This window comes from Anser cygnoides, chromosome 2 (genome assembly GCF_040182565.1).
Source record: "Anser cygnoides isolate HZ-2024a breed goose chromosome 2, Taihu_goose_T2T_genome, whole genome shotgun sequence".
NCBI lineage: Eukaryota > Metazoa > Chordata > Aves > Anseriformes > Anatidae > Anser > Anser cygnoides.
This window is the reverse complement of record NC_089874.1, coordinates 69,309,248-69,331,018: the sequence shown is the minus strand read 5'-3', so window position 1 is coordinate 69,331,018 and position 21,771 is coordinate 69,309,248. Positions and strand designations below refer to the sequence as shown.

Sequence of the window (21,771 nt, the reverse complement as noted above, 5' to 3'; positions counted from 1 at the left end):
GAAATCTCTGTCTTGTAGAGATGCTGCTTAATGGGGCCAGTAAGGAGAATGCTACCTGTCGGTTCCTGGATTCTGAGAGACCAAGAACAGGCGCTCCACTCAAAACTCCAGTCTGCACTCCCAGGGACAATGTTGTCCATAGAGGGAGGTCTGTTGACAACAGTTGCTGGCTAGCACCGGCACGGAGGAGAACGTTGGCCATGTGGTCCACGCAGAGGTAACTGCTTCCCTCCTCCAACCTCATTTTTCTTGTAATAAAAAGATGTATTAAAAAAGATGTATTAAAAACCCCTCAAATTAGAATGTTGTTAGCTATTTTGAAGTATTTCCCTGAGGTTCGTGGTTTGCCATACTTGCTTTTAATAACATTTTTTTCTACTTAAAATACTTCAGGAAGGTTATGTATACTTCAAAAGCGTTTGGGTGACAGCAATAGTAAATTGTGCATTTCTTTTTCATGTGTTATACTATTCTGCACAATTATACCAAACAGTCCAATTCATAGGAAGTCTGTGATGCAGTATTGCTGCTTGCTGGAAACAATATTATAACTGTTAGTAAACCACAGCGAACTGATCTATGACAGGTATGTAGTCTCTTGTTTTCAAAACTGTGTATTTTGAGAAATACTGTTTGTACATATTGCTGTGAAAATAAAATCTGCTTTTCAGAAAAACAAAACCAAAAAAGGCTGTAAGCCTTATATTTGTACTAGTAGAACAAACAATATAAGTACTTGACAGAAGCCAAGTTTCTAGTCTGAAATCTGCCTGTTTGCTATCACTGTGTTTATTTTTGAAGTTCTAAAGACTCTAAGATACCTAAGTGATCCATGAGTAACTTCTGCCTTGCACCATGGCCCTCTGAGTGCCTTTTAGTGTGTTCTGGAGGTGAGAGCCATCTGAAGTGCAGCAGGTTGTTTTCCTGACTTGCTGTGCTCCCTGGTTGTCCAAGAGTACCTTTGGATGCACACTAGCATCTTCTGTCTTCCTGAGCTGAAGAAAACAAGCATCCTGGTAGTCTTGAGCTAGCAAACGCAAAAGAGATTAAGCAAGCACGAGGAAAACAGCTGAAGGAAGATTCTAGACTGACCCGTAGTAAGCCTTTGCTCATTAAAGGTAATATGCATATGAAAAAACACTATCATCAAAATGGAAATATATGGAATTGTGGGATCAGCCTACCCTACTGCTGGTCCTCTGTAACGCGCACGCTTATTGAGAGATAAGCTAGGTGAGCTAAAATGACCAATCTTTTCATGCACCTGATTCTGCTGAGCTGTCTGAGCACAGCAGGACTTACCTTCTTGATTTCAGGCTAGCTGGGGACACAAGGCCAGAGACAAAGAGAGACACAGACACACAGAAACTTGGGGCTGTGCAGGAGTAGCAGCTGAGCTCATAACGTGCAGCGTTCCTGGCTACGTTCAAGTGCTGACACAGTGAAAACTCAATAACTGAAGTTATTAGGCAGCTATTTATTACAGCGCCAGGTGTGTGGGGGATCGCTTCACCTAACACACACACCAAGGGTTACTGCAAGGGTGCTTATATTAATGGGATATATACATATTCATCTCACTTCCCCATAAGTCTCTTGCATATTCATCAAGTCTCTGAGGGATCATTAACATAGATTCCCACCCCCAATTCACATGCATACTAGAGTCCTTAGGTGGTTGTCTGGGGTACTCTGGTGGTCTTCTGATGAAGGCCAGAAGTCTTCCTCGCTGCTAAACTTCTGACCCTTCCTTTCTTTTACAGACTTCAGCAGTCCAAGCCAGCTCTTGCTGGTTCTATTATCTGTGTGTATGAACTCTTTTCTTCCCTTATTTTAGGGTTGTCCTGTCCTCATGCTCCCTGCCTCAGTCCTGTCCTTGTGGTTGATATACAACATACTCCCTGTGTGAGCTAAAACCTACAAGATCAACATGCTTTCCCTTGTTCCCTGTCTCATGCTGGAGCTTGTCTACTGTGCCACGAAGCAGCTTGTCCAGCACCAGTGTACCAGTAGGGTTCCCAGTGGCACCAAGTCGGGTGCTCAGGCAGTGTTGCAAAGACCTGCTGTTCCAGTGGGACATGGTGTAGCAACATTCCTCGGAGTCTTTTGCGCTGTTGAATGCACAGCTGTATGCAGAGTCCAGTGGCAGGCAAGTTGCACCCTGCAGCTTATCCCTGGTGCCTTGCAGAGGGCAGAGCACTGCTGTACAGGTGAGAGGAGCGACACACCTTTTTCTTCCCTTCCCCAGCATCCTCTTGAACAGGCAGGTAGGCACACATGTGCTGTACAGGTCCTAGCACCGAAGAGCCTCAGTGCCTCGCTTTAGGAGCCTAGAGTTGCTTGACTATTTCTGTCAGGGAGTGCTAGCTATGGCTGGACAATGGCTACTGCTCTTCCACGGCACTGGCTCAGCCATTCTTGCACAGAGCGTCTGGCTGAGCCCATGCCAGTGGCAGCCCTCTGGCAGGCTCGCTTGGCCTTGCGCTGTGATGCCAGGGCAAAAGACAAACCAGAGACAGAGCAGCATGCCCTCAGACACATTAGCCCTCCCAGTTGCCGTAAGTTGTCTGCATTCGCTTGGCCTTAAATGCCGTAGCTTTCCCAGCACTGGTGTCTCAGTTGGGCTCAGGGACAATGCGATACAAAAGTGTGCAACAAGCATTTGCCACACTGCTCTTCGGTCTCTTTTTGTGCCTATTGTTTGCCCCGTGTGGAGTTGGGATTTGGCCTTAATGACCCATGTGAGTCCCTTTCAACTCAGGATAGGCTCTGATTCTAAACGTGAGATGAGCTGTCATGACAAGGAACAAAAGATACATGGTTTCCTCCGATAGATCAGTGGAGCCAAATTTGAATTGCTTTGTGAGCAGATAGGTCAAACCTTTAGTGTGTTTAGTTAGGTAGAAGGAAGTTTAAAAACCTTTGTATCCCTGATGTTACCTTACTTAATAATTAGTCAGCTTTATCTGGAAGAAAATGAGATACAAGTCTCTAAAGTTAGGACAAGATGACTCGCTTTGAGGATGTTGAGGAAGAAGATCAGGTGAGGAACTCATGGTATCCTTGGATGACTAATGACTTGAATGACTAAGCTCAGCATGCATACCTAAAATGAAACAATGAGATAAGAAAGAACCAAATAACCTGAACATGGGCAAGGACTGGGTTCAAGCAGCAAACATAGTGAAGAAGACTACCAATGAACACCAGAAGACCCCAAAAGACCACCAGTAGAAACAATTGTGCATGCATCAGGGACATTTACACATTTTGAGGTCTGGGGAACGGTATGATTGTTAATTATTTCTTGGAAACCGAATGCATATATATATATATTCTGATTACATATAACCCTTCTAGTTGAGCAGCTCAGCGCGCACACTAAGTGGCATGATCCCCTGTGTGCCCGGTGCTGGAATGAAAGAATGTCTGCTTTCTAAAACTCCAAATTGAGTCTTAAAGAATTTCTTCAACCAGCTTTTATGGTAACAGTTAAACCAGATGAGGTTTACCAGGGAGTTCTGCCTTGTACTGTCTCCCCTCCAACATCAGTGTGTTCTGCAGTGATTTTTGCCATGTCCTCTGAACGTCTGCTCCATGGCCTTCCAAGTGCCTCTCAGTGTGCCTAAGAGGTATTGTAAGAGCCATCTGAGGCATACTGGGATGTCCACCTAACTTGCTGTGCTCTCCAGTTGCCTAGGAGTGCTTTTGAATGTACACTAGGGGCCTCCGAGTATGCTCCTAAGCTCCACCATGCTCTGCTTAAGGCAATCAGCTCCTCTGAGCACATTTCTTTGCAGGTCTGTGGCCAGGCACTCAACAGCACTGAAAACAGGACTGGGTCATTTAAGGGCAACACAAGACATATGTAGGCTCTGTGAGCAGAGCAGAAGGTACTGGGACGCATTAGCTTTGCATGGAACATCACTTGCCCCTGGTGTTCACAAAAAGGCAATTCTTAGTAGAGCACTGGAGCAAAAACAAATGGCACTGGACGCTGTTGGTGCACTTTTGACAGTTCCCCAGCCCTCCCTCACCACACCTTAAAGGCACGCATAGTGGAAGTCATAGGCAACCTTGTTTTCATCACATAAACTTAGAGCGACATAGATCTTAGGTTTTTCAAGACCTACCTCCCTGTGAATGAGATGCTTAAACTTCCATACCAAGTAACTTCTGCCATGTTGGGTAAACTTTTTCAACTTTGAATCAAGTTCTGAAACAACTTATTTTTATCAAAATTCTGTAATTACAGTGCTTCTGTAGGCATTTTTTGAAACATTCTATATCCCATTGAGACAGGGAACAAGATAAAGGATGTTGATTCTGTAGGTCTTAGCTACTGTAATTGTATGTTAACCACAAGGACAGGATGACCCCAAAGATAAGGGAGTAAAAGACTATATGCATAGATAATGGAACCAGCAAGAACTGGCTTGACTGCTGAAGTCTGTCAAAGACAGGAAAGGTCAGAAGATTAGCAGCGAGGAAGACTTCTGGCCTTCAACAAAAAACCCCCAGAGTATGCTGGAGGACCATCCAAGGACTCCAGTATGCATGCGAATAGGGGTGAGAATCTATGTTAATGATCCTTCAGAGACCTGATGAATATGCAAGAGACTTATGGGAAGTTTGTCCTACTAATATAAGCACACTGCCAGTAACCTGGTGTGTGTGTTAGGCATAACGATTCCCCTCTCCCACCCCCAGCACTCTTAATAAAGAATACCTGCTTAATAACTTTGGTTGTTAAGTTTTCACTGCGTCACCATAATATCCCTTTCTCTAAGGCTAAGTCTAAAGATGTAAGTTGTTACAATACATTAAAATTACCATTTTAAAGAGGATATTTTCACTGCAGCCATCTCTTGCTCATTTTCACTTTTGAGAGTTTCAGTCAGCATTTAGATGACTGCTAAAACTTAAGGATTCATACTTGCCATGTAGTGTCTTTAAGAATTAGAAGCAATCTATATATGTAAGATCATAGAATCATAATCATTAAGATTGGGAAAGACCTCCAAGATCATCTGGTCCAGCCTTCCCCCTACCACCAATATCACCACTAAACTGATACCAAGTCAGAAGAACATATGGATCTTGAGGCAGTGAAAACAGCTCATGACCAAATCTTTCATCTCATGAAAGCATACTGTAACATTGACTTTAAAAGATATAAAAGAAGTAAGGAAACATAGCATCATTAGAATATTTCTAATACTAATGGTTAGGAGGTGTGCATTAACTGCATAGCATCTACTTAAAGCTCACTATTTTATCTTCGTTTAAGGAAAATTCAACTGCTAATCTGGAAACTCCCTTCCATTTCATTCTTTCAACTGACTGAAGATGAAATGCTTGTAAAAGAAAATGAAGAATTGTCAGTTTTGTAATCGGTATTATATAGGATATGTAATTACTACATAAAAGTTGTCTCTGGCCCTTTAGAGACTGGATACATGTTTTTTGTTTTTCTTTTTTTCCACTACAAAATATTTACCACCCCACAGACAATTTGTAACTTTGATGTCATATCTACATTAAAAAAAAAACAAACCAAGCAAACAAAAAAGAACCTTCATTCATTTTGAAGAAACTTTGTTGCACATTTTAGTTGCCTTTCAGCAAGTGATGGTCTATTTGCAGCAACACAGAAAAGCAGTATTGTAAAAATCCAGTTAAATGATCTCTTGAGCTTAAACTTTTGAAGCTGGTGTAAATAATAAAAATTAAAAAAAAACTTGATATATTAAGTGTCAGGGTAAAAACATGCCAGTATAAAAGGGCTGGGCTATCAAGTGAGCACTTCAGGTCTTTTCTAGTTTCATTATTATTTCAGTAGTAATTATCAGTGCATTAGTGCACACATCAAAGACTGAATTTCTATTGCTTTTAAAATTTGAAAGAAACTGGAAATAAAAGAACCAATGCATGCACAGAAAGTTAAGAAATGAGGAACGGAAGTCTGCTCACTTTTAATAACTGCAAGTAATGTAAAAACTCTTCCTGAAAGTCAGTTTCCAATTGTCTCACTGCATTTGAAATAAAGCTTTTGCAAAGTGTGCTGTAAAAATTGTTTATTAATGAATGTTTTGAAAAAACTAGATTAGGCATTCCAGATTTTTTAAAGTGTTGACGATCTGTTTTACATATGCATAACAACTGCACAGTTTCTTTGCAAGAAGTATGTACTTTTCATAGGTAATAATGCAGAAGAGTATAAAACACTAAACTATCACACAGAGTCTGCAAGTTTCCTTCTTTCTTCGAATTGCTTGTCTACTACAAGTGAAAGAGCCTGAAGAAATGTTTTCATTGTAACACTGGGGGACTGGAGAACAACAAAACAGAAAAAAAAAAACATTCTGTTAGACCCACCACAGCAATAGGCATGCATAAAAATTTACATACAATGCACAGTATTTGAAAGGGAACTATTTGACTTCCATGTTACAAAATGCTCAAAATTCTAAAAAATAAAAAACTGAAGTTTTATTTTAAACCAGCTAGCATTCTACAGTCAAAGTCAAGCTATGCAAAGTCCTGAGTCAATCAATATTACTGTGGATTTACTTCAAATGTTCGAACAAATATGCGTTATTTATGAAGTGACAGGGTTTTATTTCAGCAACAAAGCCTCAGAGAAGAAATATTAGTGTTCTATCACAACATATTAGTTCTGAAATCAGTCTTCTTTGATCTCCTTTTAAATTATGGGCTGGGGGTTTCATTCTAGAACTTGGTAGAAAGAGTGTCCTTTAGATTAGCAAAATGTTTTAGGACCAATCTTTTACTTCAGGCTAGTGTCCAAATGTCTTCCCACCTGTCTCCAAATCAAACCCAAAACAAGATATACAGAGTAGAATAGACTTACTTGAATATAAAGTGCATGTGCTAGGAAAGGAAGCTTTCTCAGGACCCGGCCGCTAAGACCTTCACTTCTTCTATAATAAAACAGACACAAGCACTGCTTAAATGCTACCTATCTACTCTTAAAAGATGAAATTTCCTTTATTCGTGTTTGCCCCATAAGTTCCTCTAAATAAACTCAAATCAAAATACCTAGTATTAAGGAGCTCAATTGCGGCTTTTTTAGCAGAAGCTGGACGTGAACAGACAAATGTGTGGGAGGCCACATGGTACAAAGAAGCAAACAAGGATAGAGAAATATCCGTTATTTGCCTGCCTAAAGCTTACATCATGCTTTTCCCATCACTGTGATGTATCTCATGAATTTGGGGGGGAACGTCTACACTGAAAGTGTATAGTATAGATATAACCTTCCATACACACTTGGAAGGACTTGATAAATTTATTTTGAAGGCTGGACCTCACTGCTAATGCAGTCCATTGATTCCCATCATTTACATACACATTCTACTTCACCTACTTGATATATGTCTCAGTCTCCTCCTAGCATCCCTCTGTGTATGTAGAACCCAATTTAAGTAGAAATTACACAAACTTCAGGAATGGAAAGGGGAAGAACAACAACAATAAAATACTTTTTTGACTTGAATGTTATTTTACTTTGTTCATAGAGACCAGCACTTTGGAAAAAAATATTGCTTGATATTGTGAATATAGTTTTATTGTTTCAAGAATTGCTATGCTGTAGAGAAAACATTTGCTTTACTAGCATACTCAGATAACTAACACTCTCCACTTACACTTCATTCCCTTTTTTTTCTGGCCACTTAAATCTTACTACCTAGTAGCAAGGTATTACCTTGCAAGGTATTCAGAGACACTTTCTTGGCAGGAAATAAGGCCAAGGCTATTTCCAATAAACTGCATTACAATTCACAATATCCACCGAAACCTCAGGCATCTCATTAATTCAGGCAGCAATTTAAAGAACTTTAAAGGGCAGAGCAGAAACCAGAAGCAGCACTAAGTCAAGCCAGGTTTGAGGCCAAAAAATGTTTGCCAATCCTGATTGCTTCCACTTACTTTCTGCTGGAAGTTTTTTTTTTTTTTTTTTTACTAACCCCAACAATATTAAAAAATAAACAAACAAAAAAAACCACAACTGAGACATTTCAGAAATCCAGCTATTATCTAATTAAATTATTTTGAGACATAATTCCACAACTCTTTTATATATATATCAAGTAGAATTTCAAAAAATATTACCTTGAGATTTCTTTTAGTACAAGGCTTAACCTTGACACATTATTTTCTACGAAGCCAATCATCTCTAACTCTCTGAGCGTCAAGAGCTGCTGTCTAGGGTATATTATTTGACACTAGAAAAAAAAAGTTACACACTGTTGTATGAAGCCTTAAAAATACATTCATAATTAAATTCTACAGTAAGAGTGGAAATACAGAGAAGGAATCATTTTTTTGTGGTTTTGTTATTTAGGAAGGTTGATGAAAATATTAACTTTATTAAAATATAATGTTTTACAGTTCTGCTTTCAAAATATTACCTTCATCAGCTCTTCCAAGCAAGAAAGATATATTCTGAATATTGCTGCAGTGGATGGAGGGCCAATATATTGCTTTATGTCAGCCCTGTCTACAAAGGCCATGTCAATTTTCTCCGTAATATTTGAAGTAGTCAGGATAACTACATTGGGATACCTTCAAGATAAAAGCAGATTTTTAGGTCACATGCTCAAGAATTATCTCCTCTTGGCACTGGCAAATTGATGCCATTCTTCTTACAACTCAAGCCATCTCATGCAACAAGCAGTCACATCACTTTTGTCAGCTAGCAATTACATTAAATGATACAATGCTCTCAAGTCAGTTATCACCAATCTATTTCAATGCATTGTCTCTTTCTTTCAGCTATTTCTCAAGCATCCATAGTTTTTAACCTTATTTTAGAAGTGATATAACTATTAGTGATAGAACTATTTATTATGAAGAGAGTCTACCAGTATAGTTTCTGCCATGAATAGGTTTACAAAACAAAGGCTTGTAAATTTGAATCTTTTATCTATGTTCTCAATTTCAATTCAGTAGAAAGTATTTAGTTTAACTGCTAATGTGATACATTCTACTGTGTATGATGTTAGAATGAGCTTCAACTGAGGTACCAACTCACTCTAACAAATACTGAAACAAAAATTTTAATCACAGCTATATTTAGATGAAGCCTGTGAACTGTATGGCTGAATAAGCCACTTGCTTTTAATTAGCAGCAAGACAGGACCAAAAATACCAGGGCACCTTTCTTTCTCCAAACAGAGCCAAATATGCCCAAGAAGTGAGGGAAGTGGCAAGAAAAAAACAAGAGATATGCTGCACTAAATCCAGCACGTGAAGTGGACCAAGTACCATTAGTGATTGATTCTAAGCCAAATGTTGTACACATCTGCTTGAGACTAACATCTAGGAGCTGTTACTGATGAATGCATTCCTCATTGATCTTATTCTTATCCCTCCGAAGCAGTTACTATGACCATCTGTGCTATATCTCTCCCCAGCCTTAATGGGATTATATTATCTGTAGATTATCAAATCCACATTTGTTCACCTATTCACATGCAAAATATTTTAGTGGATTACTCTAATTACTTTTCATAATTAGCACCATTAATGAATAATAGTTCATTAACCAATTAGGATTAGTATTCTAACTGGGAATTAAGATTTAGCAGAAATCATGAAGTTGCCAGTTACCTTTCGCTGTTGTAGTAACGTAAATTTACCTTTTAATCTGATCTATTTGTGTCAGTACAGCATTCACCACACGAATAGCATCTGAAGGCTCCGTGCCTGCCTTGAAGGCACTGCGAGCTGCTGTGAGGCTTTCCACCTACAAATCCAAAACAAACAAAAAAACCACCCACGCAAAATATTGCATATCTGGAATTATGGCAAATAATACAATACATCTCCAGGTTCTTGAGAATAGTATCTGAAATTTCGCCTTCAAAATCTTTTGTTAAGTACGAATTTAGGGAGAGAGAGAAAAGAATGTCAAGGAAGCAAAATGTAATAAGTGAAATCCCTGTTCAGACAGCAAGGTCTGTCTTCAGTAAATTAAGTAAATGAAAAATTACTGTTTTCAGTAATTTAATTTCTGGGAAATAAAAAGAGCAAAACAAATAAATCAAATTTAAAACAAGCTTCCCCACAGGAACTCCAATATAAGAAAGCTAATAAAGTACTTATGTATTAACTTGCTTATGTGTACAAGACCGTGCAGAGAAATGTGACAATTAACTGAAATCAAATTAATTCTTTTTAGAACTTTACAATTCTAGTAAGAGCACTGTTAATACAAATCCAGGCTATTTAGAAGCTTAAAACAATATTCAAATTATAAAGACACAGCAGCAAGGTAAATGGCATCAAAAAGGTTTTGCTTAATTTTCAACTGGAATTTGTCTGTTAAATCACATTGTGTCCTTCCCAAATCTCTCAAATCTGCCAGTTGAGATTAAAATTTACTCCTCTGCGCAAAATTACGTAACTTATTAAAAAGAAAAAAAGCCTAAATATGATTTTATTACACTTTGAGTATTATCACACTTTCCTACCCATAATTTACTTTCTGCTAAGTTTTAACGTACATCAATACTATTAGAATCATACCTCATCGATCAGTACAAATACAAGAGCATCTTTGTCATCAATTAACTCTTGAATCTTCTGGAACATCTTGGTTACAAGCTTGCCACTCTAGAAAGAGACCATATACGTATGTTTAACTCATCCCATACCATATCACTTTCCAAGTCTTTCCAAATTTAAGAATGGAAAACTCTGTAGGCTTTTTATTATTGTTCTTTTAAGTAAGACACTACCATAGCTTCTATTTAAGTGTTTTCGAACACATTAAGTATCCTGAATAACTTCTGGTGCAAAAACTTATTTTATGAACCAAACTCAACAGATTACAGTGTAGTTTATAATAAAACAGAGTCTACTTAATAAGCTACATCAATACCTACCTCAGAAAACCATTTAGAGAAAAGGCTATGGCTGTTTATCTCGATTAACTGTCCATACTTATACCTAAATTAGGAAGGGAAAAAGAAGCATCAATTCTGTTGCATTGTAAATAAAAGTCAGTGATATCAGTAACTCCCATAAGTCTCACTCTCTCCATTTCAAGCCTGGAATTTTATGAATTTTAGTACTTTAAATTACTTAGTTCTAAAAACATAACACCTGTTTTGTTTTTAATTATAACTTCCAGAAACATGTCGCACTAGAATTTTTCACATTAAATTGCTATCAGGATTCCTTCATTAGAACAGTTTTGGTTGCTATTTCCACATAGTTTAGGAAACTGTTTCCATGTTAATGGCATCATTCTTGTAAGATTTTGTTTAGTATAGCAAGTAAGAACATGTATAAAAGCATGAAGCTTATTTACCATGTGAAGCTTTTTTATTTAGCTATTCATTGCAAAGAAGTTTACGATTAACTCCTCTACTTGTCTGATATATAGACTGACCTCTGCTGACTGTGGCATTCAGACAATTCAAGTATGAAACAAACTGGCACCAAAATTACTACCTACTAAAAACAAGTTTTATTAATCATGAAGATTCAAATAGCAGGCATAATAACCTGTGATCCTTTATTCTTCACAAATGTACAATACGAGCACAAAGAAATGACAATACTGCCACTTGAATTTGGTTTTTGTAACTTGGCTCAAATAATTAGACATTTTAAAAGGATTTATAACACCATAGCTAGTCTCTTTTTTATATCAGATTAATTTTACTGCCAGGCTAGAGCTACAAACCTTAGCGCTTGGCACCAGTTACTTGAAATCAAGTATTAAACATCTTTGGGCTATTAAAAAAGAACATTTAAAAACAATAAAGTGAAGAAATTCCAAAAAGATCACCTGTACGACAATCGTATTGTCAGCTTCTGAGCCAATGCTTTACAGAGAGAGGTTTTACCAGTTCCAGGAGGGCCTGAATTCAAATCAAATTCATACAATATGTTACACAGAATCTGCAACAGATAGTTAATGACACCTAACATCTTTTTAATTACTGTATTTCATTACAACACTAATTGTAGAATTACAGCAGACAGGATTGGGAACATCAGGGTCTTTTGAGAAGTTTGCTTACTCACTACAATTTTAGAGCTGTGCTCTGTTGTCAGCTTTTAATTTTTATGTTGTAAATTATGATTATGTATAATATGCTATATATATGATATGTATAACAGCTTGTACACAGACACCATAGAATTAAAATAATCAAACTCTACAAGAGAAAAGTGTTTCACCCTAGCAAGGCTTATGCTTATTATCATTCTCAAAAAATTTGTGCTTTGCTTAAACTTTTACCTTCCTAAAACATACCCTTCTAACATGCAAAAACAGAAATCGATTATGCCCAGTTTGAACAGCTGTTCACTTTACCAGAATCTACACACTGGGGTAGCCCAGAGCATCTTAGGAAGTATGCTACAGGACAAACTTTTTGGATATAGCTTGAGGCCCTATAAAAGAGCCATACAGATTTTCTCCAAACAGACAAACATATTTAAACAGAACATGAATGTATGGAGATTGATTTGTGGATGCTAAACAAATGGATGACAGCAACCAACTGACAGTACTTCCATTCAGAGTCAGTACCACCATTATATCATAAATGTTGTATTTTGCACTACAAGAGTTTTAGATTTCCCAGTATTAACTTCATTGTGATCACAATAAAGAGCTCATTACCAAAATTAAATATATCTATTATAGATATATTGTCAACAGTCTAAAATAAATAGCTTTCCAAACAAAGTTCATTAAATAGTTCATTGAACTAGATGCATTAAATATTATAACTTAAGTGGATTCATAACAAATACACTCATAACAAACATTTCCACTATGACCTTTAGTTTTTTGAATACCATTCTGGATGACAAAATTGCAATTAATCAATAACATGCTGCAATTTGCAACAAAATGAATTCAGTTGATGTCCATCTCATTTATGGTATAACTTCCACAGTAAAATAGGAGTGATTGAACACTACAACTTAAATGAAATAGTGCTAACGAAATAAGTGAGGGTACTGCCTTTACACTGGACAACAGAATACACTGTTAATAATAGAATACTTGGATCAATTTTGCAGTTTCCTCAAAAGTATTCGTAAGAAAGCCATCATTAATGAATTTTAATATTGCGGAAGAACTGTAACTAAACTGGTTCCTAATGTGCTCAGTAGCTACAACATTTTTCACACTTTATACAAAAGCAGTAATATCACTTAAAAATGAAAATTAAAAACATGAACTATAAAATTTATAATGCATCAACAATAAAGTTCCTGCAAAACCTAGTAAATGTGAATACTGATTTGATTATGACATTACTTTTCATCTAAATTTGTACTGCATTATAATGCTTCCAAAAGCACAGCTGCTATAACACAAGAACACGTATATAATTTTGCTAAACATAAGAAGCGCTATACAAGTTCTTCAGAAGGAAAGTATAAACAGATGGCCAATGAATCAACTTGTTTTAAGACAGATAATTCTTACCATGCAGCAGAACAACTCTGTTCCATGATATCAGGTTGCTGTCAACATTTCTGTCAGAAAACAGTAATGTTGTTGTCACATAATCAAGTAACTAATTGAAGACCGGGGTTGGGGGGGAGAAAAAAGACACAAATTAGAGATGTATCAGCAAATACAAATGGACAGTCTCCTAGTCATCTCTATCATGTACTCAAACAAAAACAAAACAAAAACAACAACAACAAAAATAACTGGGTTTAAGTCTCTCAGACCAAGTCCCAGTTTCCTTCTGCGAAGGTTCGAAATTCATTTCCTCCCTGCCCTCGGGAAAAAGAATAGCATTTACTGAGCACAAATGGAGTCTAGACCTTTTACATGAATAAATTAAATGCTTTTATGGAAGTTAAATTATTTTCATTGTCTACTCTCCCACTTCTAGTGTGTGCTTAATTCACGAGCTGCCCAAGCACAGAGGGTCAGAGAATCAGTTTCTGTTTAACTTTTATTACAAGTACACATCTGTTTAGTCTGCTGTAGTCTACCCATCAAACAAAGCATTTACTGTCACATTTAGTTACTTTCTACTGAAGCATTTGTATCAGCTGCTGTAAGTAATGTGTAGATTGGTTTGTAGGTTCCAAAAAAGCAAAGTTGCATGTACCTTCCTTGAATGCTTATTTCTAAATACAAAATTACTTCATTATCTAGAGTAAGCCAGTAGAGAACTCTTTCCATGAAATGAATATGAACCTGAGGTGTGAATGTATACTGATTATTACCTCTAACACCTGATATCATTTTATTTTCTATTATCATTACCTGTATTGTGCTCCATTTAACATAAATAAGACAATAAATAGTATTCCTGAAGTAACCCATACCACAGAATGGAGCAATTAAGGAGCAGAAACAAAACAAAACAAAACACAACAAAAAACACCCTGAACTTCACTCAGCATATTTGCCAATAGCATCACTCTGTCAAAGTAATATTTAAAAACTTAACAGGAACCATTTCAGAGTCTGCAAAGTCCAACCATAACCAGCCAGTTCCATAGTTTAAGTGACCATTCATCACAGCAACTTTTACAGAAGTTAACTAGTTCCAGTTTTAGTCATTAAAAGCTAGCACTTCCCTTTCTACCAACATACACTTACAGTCAGTGTTCTACTCACAGGTATTTATTACATCAATAAGTCTATGTAGTCTTGTCATTTCACAGATGATTTGGAAAGCAGTTCCATAAATCAGACAAACACTGATATGTTAATTGATGTTTACCTTACAAATGAACAAGTACTAGAATGTATTGCTTTGTTACAGAGTTTATGATTATAAACCTTTAAGTGAAAATACTGTATCTATGGTGTTATAAACAAGCCAGTAAATTAGTTACGTGTGGCCAAAAACTTGACATAGAAGCATTTTTTTCTTTTAAATAGGCATAATAAACAACTTATGAAATGCTGTCATAAGAGCAACTGAATCACTTGTGACTTTTACTCACATCACAATTTAATTTCAGGTTACAGTTCTACAAACTCTTGGAGTTATCATCACAACCTCTAATGAAAGCACAGAATTTTCAAGCTAGAAAATGACCCCATGGAACAGTTTTGTTTCTTCTGGATCCCTTACCAGCACTCGAACGGGAGTGCACTCACTCTAGTCAAATCATTCAATGCGCATTTGTATGAACAGTAACATTGCAGATTTACATTACCACTAAACCAATCGTCTCGCTGCTGCCAGAAGCACACAGACCAACTCCCATTTTCCTCCACCTAGCTGCACCTACCAGTTTTGTTGCATGACCATTGGCTGAAGTCACACTGAACCAATTCCTGGGACAATACCAGGTGGCAATCAGCCCATCACACAATAAGCTGGACGTTTTGTGATTGTTTCCTCAATTAGTTAACTGCAAGGGTAACAAGAATGCCAGTAGAAGGGAAGCACTGAGAATACAGCTGAGAGAAACACTGTTCTCTTTTAGTGATAGCAAGCCACCAAATTTCCTTATCATTAAAAAACTCACACCTATTACACAACAGATCTCTTAGGACCTTCAGAAAACAGAACTGATTTCAAAGAATGCAGCAGACATTTTTCTAGGCCTCTTTGGAGTTAATTTTTCCACCCATTTTCTTCTCCCCTTCTAGGAAAGCATATGATTAATCAGCCTTTTAAAAAGGTGCAGTGTTATAATTAAGTGAATTTCTACTCCATTGCAGAGAACATCAATTACTTTCTTCAAGGCAGGCTGCTGAACATGTCTAAAGCAAAAGTGAAATTATTCTAAGAATTTGTAAGTAGCTACCAAAACAACACCTCCAGAGGTTAAACTTCTGATTTTACCTGTTTTGTTTTGTTTTAAATAAGCTAACATATCTGAAGAAATTAATTCTAATTTGTGGAATAGCCTTCACTGAAGCTTTTAACATGGAAACTGAGATTTTTTTTTGCAAAGCAGACTTCACAGTCATACCTACTCATACACCTCTTGAGATATGATGTTTAACCTCAAAACATCAGCTCCATCTTCCTTTGTTAAGCATACATCAGAAAAGCATGGAAGTACCAAAAATTACATAGAAATTTTGACAACAATGTAAAGCTTTACAAAATGGCTAACACTATACTACCCTTCATAAAGTAGAATTGTAATAAGCAGACATAAGAGTTCTTTCTCAAGTTTGTTATTTCCAAATAACTTTTCCAAAGGATGCAGCAACTTCAAACAGGCTACACTTCAACTCTTACTTCTCCTCAAGCGATTTTAATTGTTATTAATTTTCAACTTACGTGTGATTTTACTTCAGTGTCATATATAAGACTTTCCCAAAGGCCATGGAATTCAGCTGTGGAAGCAATACATTACACACCTGTTTAAGGTAAATGAATCCGAGAACTTGTAATCTATCATTGCAGTGCAAAGCAATTTTCAAATTATTCTCAACTAAAATTAAGGATCAAGAACAGAGCTATGAGAACAATGAAAGTATATGGAAAAAAATACATGTATGATTTTTCTCAAAAAACAAACTCTACTTTTTAACAGACAAATTGAGTAGTTTTACAGCTTGTAGTTCCTTGAATAATTGTGAGCAGAAATTAATCTTCTTCAACCTTCTATCAGTTTTCTATAAAACCTTAACAAGAAAGAAAAAAAGTCAGTATTTAATTTTGTCTATTCAAATATTTTTTCCATCCTGAACTGGAGAGGTAGCTGGCTATATTTTCCAAAGGTAAAGAGCTGCGAAAAGTTGGGCTGGGAGAAGGTTCTACTCCCAAAGTTACGCTCAGCTATTTATTTTACATGAGCATATAAAGGAAGAAAATAAAGAAGCGTGTAGTTGAATAATGTATAAAAAATTAAAGTTGTGATTTTGGAGTATCAATCATTTCTAGCAGTTAGCTTCTACCTTACAGCAGAAGAAAGCAAAGACGACCGTGATGAATTATAAACCACAATAATATGAGAATTATGTCAAAGTACCAGACAGAATTCTTCCCAAAGAGAAATGTTCTGAATACTTTGGCTATCCACAACATAAAAGGAGCAAGAAATGTCACAGAATCACTCCTCGAACTAAAGCTCACAGTTGTACTTCTCTTTCCAGATACAGAAGGCAACTTCCCCAAGCATTAGGCAGCACTAAAAGGCAGGCCATGCTTTGTTGCAGAGGAAGGCCTTATTCTTCTTTCCAGAAAACACTTTGAGGACTCTAGATCTCTTCAGCTTGTTTGTTCCTATCTAGGGGAAAAGCATACTTCGTACATGTGAAGTAAGCTTCACATTTCTCTCTCTAGAAAAATTATTTTCTTTAGGGACAGAGAAAAGTAATCTGCAAGTTTACTGAAAACATGATATAGTCACTGACAATAGCACCAACAGTATTAGGATGACTACATATCTAAACAAAAACTTGCTGTGATTTTCATTGCAATAGGTTGATAGTATGTAACTATGAACAGCTGTATTAAGTTCTCAAAAGAAATTCAGGATAGTATTATTTATTTAAAAGCTCAGTTTTTTTCCCCGGACTACCTGGTTTTCGATACAGGCGTCTAGAAAGCACACTAAAATTACATTAAATATCAATTTTCACAGGGGGGAAAAAAAAAAAAAAGAAAAGCAACAGATGAAAGAATCAGACACCTACAAAGAATCGAGTTCAAAGTCACTTCCATTCCTGTGCCTGTTTTGTTGTGTTTCCGGTAAGGCTTTTGTACAGACACTGAAGTCTGAAAATTTAAGAGCATCGCTGTCTTGGAGGCTGGAAGCCTGTAGTGGGCTCTGGAAAGCCAATATTTAAAGTTATGAGTTTCTTGCAGGTATTCAAATAAAAGTTTGGAATGCTGCCTGTAGGGTTAAAGATTTGCATGCTGATTTTGACTATACGTTTTCAGGATTTATTTCATAAGATCAGTGACTTCCAACCACAAATATTGCAGAATTGATATTTTGTGGAACCACCTGTAGCTCAGTCAAAACCATAAAAAAGAAAGGCCTTATATATTGGCTCCACCCACAAAGGAAAAAGTTATTACAGTTGATACACATAATACCTTTAAATGGTAGCCCTATAAACACTTTTAGCCTTTCCAAGATTTTTTTTCACTATAATTTCTCTGGACCTTCCAGAATTATCAGATGGGTGGGTACCTGCAGGTAGCACCCAGTGGTTAGCTGCAACGATATCCTCATTATCTTCTTCCAGGTTTTCAGAGCTTGGCCCTTCTTCATTCAGATGAAAAATGTGAATGGAAAGACTGCTTTTGCTCAAGTCAATAGGCTAGAATAGACATAAAAAGACCTTTAATAAATCGTATTACTGTGTTCAGCTGCGTTCATACTGTGTTCAACGTAAGTACATGGACTTGTTCGAGAAAGTCCAGAGGGCCGTGAGGATGATGAGGGCTGGAGCACCTCTGCTATGAAGACAGGCTGAAGATGTTGGGTTTGTTCAGCCTGGAGAAGAGAAGGCTCCAGGGAGACCTTATAATGGCCTTCCAGTACCTAAGAGTGTCTTATAGGAAAGCTGGAGAGGGATTCTTTATCAGAGGGTGTAGTGTTAGGACAAGGAGTAACAGCTTTAAACTAAGAAGAAATTCTTTACTCAGAGGGTGGTGAGGCACTGAAACAGGTTGCCCAGAGAAGCTGTGGATATTTCATCCTGGGAAGTATTAAAGGTCAGGCTGGATAGGTCTTTGAGAAGCCTGGTCTAGAAGAAGGTGTCCCTGCCCACGGCAGGAGGATTGGAACCAGATGGTCGTTAAGGGCTGCTTCCGACCCAAACCATTCTATGATTCCACGATTCTATGATATTTCTCACTTCAAAGTGAATTAGAACATAAAGTTACAGTACTCAGCTGGCATTCAGCTTTGAAGACTATTGTTTCTTCCTGCTATGGGGTGTAAGCCCAAAAACATAGCTACTTTTTCCCATTTATACCTGTTGGTCTAGTAAAAGATACTCTTCCTACAGACCTTGCTTATGGAATATGACCTTGTTTAGACTATCACAAGTCTACCTACTATTTCACATACTTATTAACAAGGCTGTACATTCTTGATTGTAAATACCTGTCTTTCTTTTAGTTGCAGCTCTGTATCCACAACTGACACAGACTGCACATTGCTGTTAAGGAAACCATCATCAAACTCTGTCCACTTGTAATCACCGAACACGATGTTATGTCTGTTCAACAGTTTTAGGACACTCATCCTGATATCTTCTTTCTTTGCCGTGCTAATAAGAAAGAAATAGCATTATTTATGGCACTGACATTTATAAGGCAACTAATATCAGAATGCTTTATTTAATAAACTAAGCCTACACAGAAAACAGCCTCCATTTAAAAACAAACAAACACCCACCACTATAACAGAAACAAATTATCAAATTCAGTTTGTTTGCACAAGCAACGAGTTTGATACTTTTGCATTAAAGGCACAGGCGAGGGAAGAGTACTTGATCTGCTTGCAGTCATATCAAGGGACCTGGAATGACAAAACTAAAAGCTTTCAAGAACAGAAATCAGTTATGCTGACTGTGTATCATCAGGAACAATAGTGAAACTCATAGCTAAGCTACTAGACTGAGCTTAGTTAGCTTGGAAACTCAGTTATGCTTTCACTCCTAAGGACAACTGATACCTCTGGGTGCTATATGAAGAACTCCAGTAAAACTAAGGGAAAAGGCATAGCTTTTTAAGATTCTAGAAAGATGTTAACTTAAGTTTGCAACTTCAATGCAGTATCTTGTCTTTTCAAGCCTGATGATAGTGGATATTTTACACCTTGACCTTTACAAGACCTTCAACATACTCACCCATAGTATCCTGATAGCCAAATTAGTAAGATAAGGAGTGGATGAATGGATAACAAGGTGGTTGGACTGTCCTGCTCAGAACAATTAGTAGTCCAAGTGAAGCTGCAAGTAAGTATGTGAGGCAGGAAGCGGGTGAGGGAATTAGGACCAACACTGTTTTCACATCTTCGATAACACCCTGGACAACAGGATAGAATGCAGCTGAAACAACTTTATGAGTGACACCAGAGCAGGAAGGACTATCAATATGCAAGAGATCAAGGCTGCCATTCAGATAGAGACTTCTGCAGGCTGACGTAATGGTTTGGCATGAACCTCTTGAAGTTCAACAAAAGTAAATGTGAAATTCTGCCTCCGTACCTATCACCTAGACAGCAGTACAGAACAGAGGCCAAATAGATGAAAAGCAGCTTTGCACAAAAAGACGTGTAGGCACTAGGGGGCAACAAGTTGGTAGTGAGTCAGTGGTATACACCTGCCACAAAGAAGGCCAACCTTATTTTAAAAGGTTGTGCTACCAAGAGTACAGACTAAATATTAAGGGAAGAGATTCTTTCCTTCTCATTGGCTGTCTGTGAGACCGCATCTAGATACAGTGTCTAGTTTTGGGCTCTACTTGTAAAAGAGATACATATACTGGAGCAAGTCCAAATGATGGCCACCAACACAACTGTAAGACTTGATCACATACACAGAGAAAAGCTAGGAGAAATGGGTTTGTTCAACCTCCAGCTCTCTCAGCTGTGGGGAAACTCATGGTTGTGTAAAGAGAACACAAAGCAAGACTCTTGTAGGTGCACAGCACAATGACAAAAGGCAACAGACACAAGCTGTGGCAAGCAAAGTTCCAATCAGATAAGAAAATGTTCTTCCCAGCATGAGGGCAGTGGGTCAAACACTGGATCAGATGTCAAGAGAGACTGTGTAATCTCAAAATATGATTAACCAAGTCCCTGTATAATCTGATCTAATTGGCCCTGCCTTCAGTAGTAAGCTGGAAAGAGACAATTTCCAGAGATCCTTTCCAACATAGTTCATTCCATTTCAGTGTTCCTTTACTGTTTTTATGTGCACATGCTTTTTCCACTACTATGATTCGAACTAAAAATTCACTATAGGTTGCCAGAGACTAAAGGGCAAGAGAGACCTGACTGAATTCTGATGAACTTCCACATGTATTTGAACGTTATCGCACATGTTTGGCAGCTCTTGTTTCAAATCCCCAGCAGTTTCGTCCATCCTTCTCACTCCTAAGGGAAAGCACCAAGAACAAGAAGCAGACTTTTAGCGACCATTATACGACCAGCGGCACCAACAGCCCTTCCTCGCACGGGAACACTGTGCCCCAACCATGTGTCCCCCAGCCCACCGCGGTGACCAGCACCCACAGTCACCAGCACTTCCCTTCCGTCTTTCGGCAGATGCCGGCACCGGCCAGGGGACATAAGGCACGTCGCGAGCGCAGGCATGCGCGCGAACGGCCTCCTCCTCCCTTGGCTAGCGTTACAAGCGGGGAAAGGAAATCACCTCACGTCAGGCGGGGCCCCGAAAACGGTGCGCTGCAGGCAGGGAATACGAGTTCGCAAGGGGAGCAGGAGGACTAAGCAGCTTCTCTAGCCCCTCCGCGAGCAGACCGCTGTGAGGGCTGCACTTCTTCCACACAAACAGCAGCGTACTCAAAGAAGAAGAAAACCCGACGCGCCAGGTCACCACTACCGCCTTTTTCCAAATCGGCGGGCTAGTGAAAGGAGCTCCGCCTCCTTCCCCTTGACCGGGATCTTCCTCCAGAGAAGAGGGGGCGGGGGGGACAGAATCCTTCCGCTTTGAGTGTTTCCGGCGGGGAGAAAGGAACTTGCGGTTGATGGGGTAGGCTCTACTATGGGAAAGAAGCACAAGAAACACAAGGCAGAGAAGGCAGAATGGCGCTCGGCCTCTGCCACCACGTACAGCGGTAAGAAGTCGGGGGG

At 38.1% G+C, this 21,771-nt stretch overlaps 2 protein-coding genes across 11 annotated transcripts in view; one reads left to right on the top strand and one right to left on the bottom strand.

Moving 5' to 3' along the window:
• Window positions 1-214: 214 nt before the first annotated feature.
• On the bottom strand, window positions 215-21,545 carry TRIP13 (thyroid hormone receptor interactor 13). Of its 8 annotated transcripts, none has more exons than XM_066992375.1 (14): window positions 21,337-21,545; window positions 21,000-21,054; window positions 19,057-19,222; window positions 18,136-18,265; window positions 16,272-16,327; window positions 13,487-13,577; window positions 11,825-11,897; window positions 10,914-10,977; window positions 10,555-10,641; window positions 9,666-9,772; window positions 8,436-8,589; window positions 8,137-8,249; window positions 6,875-6,944; window positions 215-1,027 (listed from the first exon to the last, which is right to left on the bottom strand). In XM_066992375.1, the coding sequence occupies exons 2-14, from the start codon at window positions 21,041-21,043 to the stop codon at window positions 875-877; spliced, it is 1,308 nt and encodes a 435-aa protein (XP_066848476.1). In that variant the 5' UTR covers window positions 21,044-21,054; window positions 21,337-21,545; the 3' UTR covers window positions 215-874. The 8 variants fall into 8 exon arrangements, with proteins under 8 accessions (XP_066848476.1, XP_066848479.1, XP_066848475.1 ...); XM_066992374.1 differs by having other exon boundaries at window positions 760-1,027; window positions 21,332-21,544; XM_066992373.1 differs by having other exon boundaries at window positions 764-1,027; window positions 20,952-21,054; window positions 21,337-21,544.
• Window positions 21,546-21,771, top strand: part of BRD9 (bromodomain containing 9) — a 32,039-nt gene continuing 31,813 nt past the window's right edge. For all 3 annotated transcript variants that reach the window (XM_048053586.2, XM_048053585.2, XM_048053578.2), the window contains exon 1: window positions 21,546-21,755. In XM_048053586.2, the coding sequence (XP_047909543.1) occupies window positions 21,683-21,755 (73 nt within the window). In that variant the 5' untranslated portion in view covers window positions 21,546-21,682. The remainder of the gene's footprint in view (window positions 21,756-21,771) is intronic.